This window comes from Etheostoma spectabile, chromosome 14 (assembly GCF_008692095.1).
Source record: "Etheostoma spectabile isolate EspeVRDwgs_2016 chromosome 14, UIUC_Espe_1.0, whole genome shotgun sequence".
NCBI lineage: Eukaryota > Metazoa > Chordata > Actinopteri > Perciformes > Percidae > Etheostoma > Etheostoma spectabile.
This window is the reverse complement of record NC_045746.1, coordinates 24,818,704-24,824,319: the sequence shown is the minus strand read 5'-3', so window position 1 is coordinate 24,824,319 and position 5,616 is coordinate 24,818,704. Positions and strand designations below refer to the sequence as shown.

General features: G+C 40.4%; 1 protein-coding gene across 1 annotated transcript in view; it reads left to right on the top strand.

Moving 5' to 3' along the window:
- LOC116701489 (CD209 antigen-like protein C) overlaps positions 1–5,616 on the top strand; it is a 10,506-nt gene that overhangs the window by 1,333 nt on the left and 3,557 nt on the right. The window contains exons 2-5 of the mRNA XM_032535218.1: positions 362–490; positions 1,727–1,897; positions 2,044–2,219; positions 3,114–3,229. Coding sequence (XP_032391109.1) covers positions 362–490; positions 1,727–1,897; positions 2,044–2,219; positions 3,114–3,229 — 592 coding nt within the window. The remainder of the gene's footprint in view (positions 1–361; positions 491–1,726; positions 1,898–2,043; positions 2,220–3,113; positions 3,230–5,616) is intronic.

Genomic DNA, 5,616 nt, shown 5'->3' with positions numbered 1-5,616 from the left:
ACAAGCAAACAGCAGACAGTGAGCAGTAGGTATGCCTGAATGTAAGTGACGTCAAATAAAGGTTTCGTAAAGTGCGGTTGCAATAGTACAGAAGAACAATATTCCAGTGTGAGTGACACTTTTGCTCAAATAGTTTAGCAAAAGTAGGTAACCATAAATAGTATTGAAAAGGTAACTAAAAAAAAATATTATTTTGAATTGAGCAACATTGTTTTGGGAAAGAGTGTGTTATGATTTCGAAACTTGACTTAATGACTTAATATTGTGGTTATTTTACATTAAACATATCAATATGTAGTATCTAAAATACTTGGCTTGTTATCTTCATCCTAACAACCTTTTCCCCCTTTGCCACCCCCAGCTCACCCAGTATCTCCGGTCATGGTGATCCCCAAGCCGAGCGGCCCAGGGCCCTACCGCCTCGTCGCCTTCTGCCTGGCTGCGCTGTGTGCCGTCCTGCTGATCTCAATCATAGCTGTCACCGCACACTGTGAGTACAGACACTACCAAACGAGATAGAAGACAAATTCTACACTCATTTGTGTGTTAAAGTAGTCCACATGTACCTTGTAAAAATGTGTGTATTGTGCTTGATTTTAGAGCAAATGTGCTGACGTTGATTTTCTTTTTAAATCCACTTTACATTTGCTCTTTTTTTTTTTATTAAATTATGTACATGTCCTGTGTTTTGCTCTATTCTGCTGGTACACTTCTCCCTTATGCAATGTCTACACAGTCATTAGTTCAATGTTGGTCATCTGGAGACACAAGCGAACATTTTGTGAGACTAAACAGGAAGATGTTAAATAATCAGTTTAACAGTTTAAGTTTTAATAAGTTCCTCATCCTCAGCACATGCCACTAAAACTGAGGCAGAGACATTGACATGAAAAATTGCTGAATGTGAAGAGTTTTAGGTAAAAAAAAAAAAAGAGGATCTAGTGGTCTAAGCTTTGCAACACTCAGGCATGTTTCCCAATACTGTGCCCGATTTGGAAACATCCACACAGTCAGAAGGCTGACAAGCTACTTTTAATGAGCTTGTTAGCTCAACTTCTGCCAGCTGAGCGAAAGTGAGACGACACAAGCAAAGTTTAAAGTGAAGATTTGAAGTGTTTTCTATGTGAGAATTAGGCTGTATGTTTATTTAGATAACTATCATGATTTGACGATAAAATTCATTATCTAAGAAATGCACTCAGTGCAAATAATGTGATGATGAACAGTTAGCGTATAATTAAAGATCTTTAGTATTCTGTTTGCAGTTTTTTTCCATCCAGTCCTGCATGAAAACACATTTCAATTACAAAACTCACCTTGCTTTGATTATTATCCATCATTCGGTTTTCCTCACCTTTCAGGTAACAAATGTGATAAAGGTGTATGATTAAGTCTGTATAGCCTCATATTCCACACCTAAAAAGCATTCAGGAGTACACACACAAACACTAAGCAATGTTCTGCTGCAGCAGCATTAGCAGCTGCTAAACGTACAGTGTGTATAAAAAACAGTTTTAACTGTAGGTTATATTTAGAATATTTTTACCACTTTACCTTGCTGTCAGAAAGTCCTTTACGACGAGGAACTGAAGCCGTTTTCTCTGCTCTGTTTAAAGCAACCAGACTTCTTTGTCTCAAGATGTTCTTCCTAAGTCATTTTCAAACTGATTATTAAAGTTTACCATATTTTTTCATTTAGTGGACCATTGCTTGTTATGTTCCACAGACAAGAACAAAACTCAGAGCGATGTTGAAGGGAAGTCCGAGATGCAGCAGCAGGACGTAAACACGTCGGCTCTGACCGCCTCCATCAGCAAACTGCAGCAGGAGAAAGCACAGCTTCAGCGAGAGAAGGACGAGCTGCTGGCCAAACTGGCCACCAAGATGACCACAAAAGGTAAACAGCTCCACATCTGGTACCAAGCATGTAAACTTTTAGCCCCTACAGTAGAGCCACTATTACGGTTTGAGAGTAAAGTGTGTATTTGAGATGTTCCTGCGCTGCTTCCCATTTGCCTAATCTTGCTTTCCGCGTGCCATCAGCTCCCAGTGTGATCAAACCTGTGACGAAGGCCCCTATCGTCTGCCCCATGGACTGGCATCTCTTCAGCAACAGCTGTTACTTCATCTCCCGGACCACCAGGGATTGGCCCGAGAGCCAGTCGTACTGCCAGAGCAAAGGAGCTCACCTGGCCATCATCCACACGGCGGAGGAGCAGGTACAGCTGCATGGTGGCAACGTGTCGATCACAATGCTGCCGTTACGTTTTGTGGAACGCCGTTAGATTGTGTCCTTTGTGTGAGTCTTCTACAGAACAGAAGGGTTTTATCAGGCAGAACATCTTCATTTTCTACCAAGCTCAGAAACACCGTTTTTTTGCAACTGTACCAGGTTACTTCACTCACTTTATTTACATGTTACCAAACTTAAATGAGTGGTTCGGAACTTTGGACATAAGACCTTATTTCCAAGTTTGCCAGTGTGTTTTTTTATCAGTGAAGACAGTTTTGAACACTTTTTATCCAGTCGCTCCAACTCCACAGTATCTGCTAGCCTGCCATTAAAAACAGTCTAACCCCTCACAGTACAACGAAGGCAAATTAATCATAACGCTAGACTATCAACGTAAATGTCTGTTGATAGAATAATGTTAGAAATAAAACTAAAAAACTAAATTGTGAACCACTCCTTTAAGAGTTGATTCATTGTGAACAAACACCTTTCATTGAATTCATGAATTTGTCACTCACAGGATAAACCACAAACGGCATTGAATGTTTACTGTTAAAGGCCTGTGTTATTCTTTACATTTCTTACACTCAATAAACCCAGGAAAAACACAAAAACCAACAATCCGTATGTACGTCCATGCCCTACTTCCTGTCTGTGGCTCTCGCTTCAGAAATACATTGTTTAAACCATGTTAACGTGTTCAAGCAGAAACCCAAATTACAAGTATGAACCTTAAAATTAGCATTAGATCCGACATTTATTCAAAGGTCAGGCATTGAGCTGTCTTTGTTGCACGAAAACCATCATATGTATACTTGCATTTACTTACATTTGCTTACATTTCCTTTGTGTGTGTGCATGTGTGTGTGTTTCCTCTCAGACTTTTCTGTGGAATCTCCTTCCCAGAGGCCACTGGAACGCCTTCTGGTTCGGGATCACTGACGAGCACACAGAGGATCAGTGGAAATGGGTGGATGGCACCCCGCTGATCGGAGGGTAAGTCCACTTCTTCATCTAAAACTGTCCTCCCCATTTTCACCTTTTACCCTGTATTTACTCTGATGTTTACTTCTAAAAACGTAGTCAGGCTGGCAAAGTCAACAGGAGGCTGGTGAGTTGATTTCCCAATCCCGATGATCGTCTCATAGTCGTGAGATGTCCTCAGAGATCTTCTTGCTAGCGTGAGCTCATCTTCTCCACCTACTCCTCTGTGTTTCCTTTGATGTTTACACCAGAAAACTTGAGCCAACTGGCTAGCTAGCCCGGGCTAGCAAAGTCAACGGGAGACTGCCGAGTTCCTTTCCCAATCCCGATGACGGACTCGTATCCACGTGCCATCATCGCCCAATGCCAACCACATGTACAGCAACACAGCACAACTTATATTTGAGAAAAAAAAAAGACAATTTAGCTTACATTTTGTGGAGCTGACGGAGCGGCAACTGGAGAAACTGTGCCTTCTAGAATGAAAAATGACTAAAAAAAAGCTGTTCACCTTGATAAGATAAACATACGGAGCAGACACATATAAACAACACGATACTATACGTATACTATACAAGAGAAAACTATACCCCAAAGTCAATAAGGGCTGCAAAACATACATATACGTTTACAACTAAAAGTTTCTCCCTCATTAATTAATATGAAGAGCTTGACCAGATATTAAAAAAGACAAGACACGTAATGTAGCATTGCACAATATGGAGACTCCCCAAATCTAGTTAAGAGCTTCAATACGATAAACAGTACATTTCTGCAGGTTCACTCCTCTAGCTCCAGACCGTTTGGACAAACACAGATCATTGGACCGCCGTTGAACTTTGACCTCTCGCATACCTACAACACTCTGGCTCAGGTTTTGGCCTGCAAGCTGCACGGTGATGGTTGTTAGCCAAATACAAAGTGATGTGGCCACAGGGAAGATGCAGCCAGTAGAGGGTAAAAAAGCAGGGGAGGGGGAAGTAGACGAGGAAAAGTATCAAGTGCAAACCAATACTTCTTGTTTCACACGGATTACTTTTCAAGAAGTAATCTGTGGGGTGCACTAGAGTTTCATTTGGAAGGAACCAAAAAAAGGAAGTGAAGTTCCTGGACTTCACACCACTTTTAAGCCACACCAGTAGCACGGCTCGAGGGATGCCCTTTTCAAGGGGCCAGTATACTCTACTGCTTTCTGCAGATTTCTTAACCCTCATGTTGTCCTCGGGTCAGATTGACCCGTTTTCCTGTATCAATGTTCTTTATAATTCCCCAAAATAACATGATTGATTCCACACAACGCTCTTTGCCAAGTACAAATCTCTACTTTCATTCATTTGGGGCGTCTTATTCAATTTTATAGCATTTGAAAACAAATTGAAGTGTTTTTGAAATAGTGTTGAGTAAAAGTTGACATATTCCAGTCTGTGATTATCCATCAACATCCATTCCTTTAATTTTAGTCTCAATAATTCCTAATTTCTGCTTTTCGAACTCAAACAGTAGGTATAATTTCCTATAAATTAGATTTATTGACCATAAATTCCAAAAATAACTGTAAAATTAAAGTTAATAAGTTCATGTTACGTAGTGTTGAAAACAAAAAATTGACAATCATTGAAAAAAAGCGTCATAAGTGTTGAAAAAATTGACAAAAACGTAAGAAAAAGTTTTTAAAAAATCAATTAAAGGCCTCAACAAGAGTCGTCGGAAAGACAACACAAGGGTTAAACTGACGTTGCAACATTCACACCAACTCTACACGGTGATTGTGTAGAAACACAAGTTTAAACTTCTCTCTCAGCTCTTTTTTCATTCTTGGCCGAAACTATTTCGGTCACTTGAACACCCGAGAGCAACACTATGAATATTTCCCAGAAATGTGGAAAATGTGCGCAGTCTGTCCCTAAATTTAACCCATAGCCCATCCTCCCCTCTCTTAATGACCGTCAGCCTGCTTTTCTCTCGCATATTCACTGTAAACTGAATTTTTAGGGGTTTTGGACTGTTGGTTGGACAAAAAGCTACCTGAAGACACATTATCTGTTGCATGTTGCATATTGAATATCTACCAATTTTGAGGAGGTCATGTTATGGTTCGCTTTTTTGTTTGTCTGTCTTTCTGTCAGCAGGATTATGGAATAACTACTTACCTAATTTTCTCGTAACTTTTCATTTTCTTCAAAGGTCCCATGGCATAAAAAAATCACTTCATGAGGATTTTTTTTTTACATTAATATGAGTTCCCCTATCCTGCCTATGGTCCCAAATGGTGATAGGTGTAAACCGAGCCCCGGGTATCCTGCTCTGCCATTGAAAAAATGAAAGCTCAGATGGGCCGATCTGGACTCTTGCCCCTTATGAGGCCCCTCACCTCCTCAAAAGCTACAGACTCAGAAATG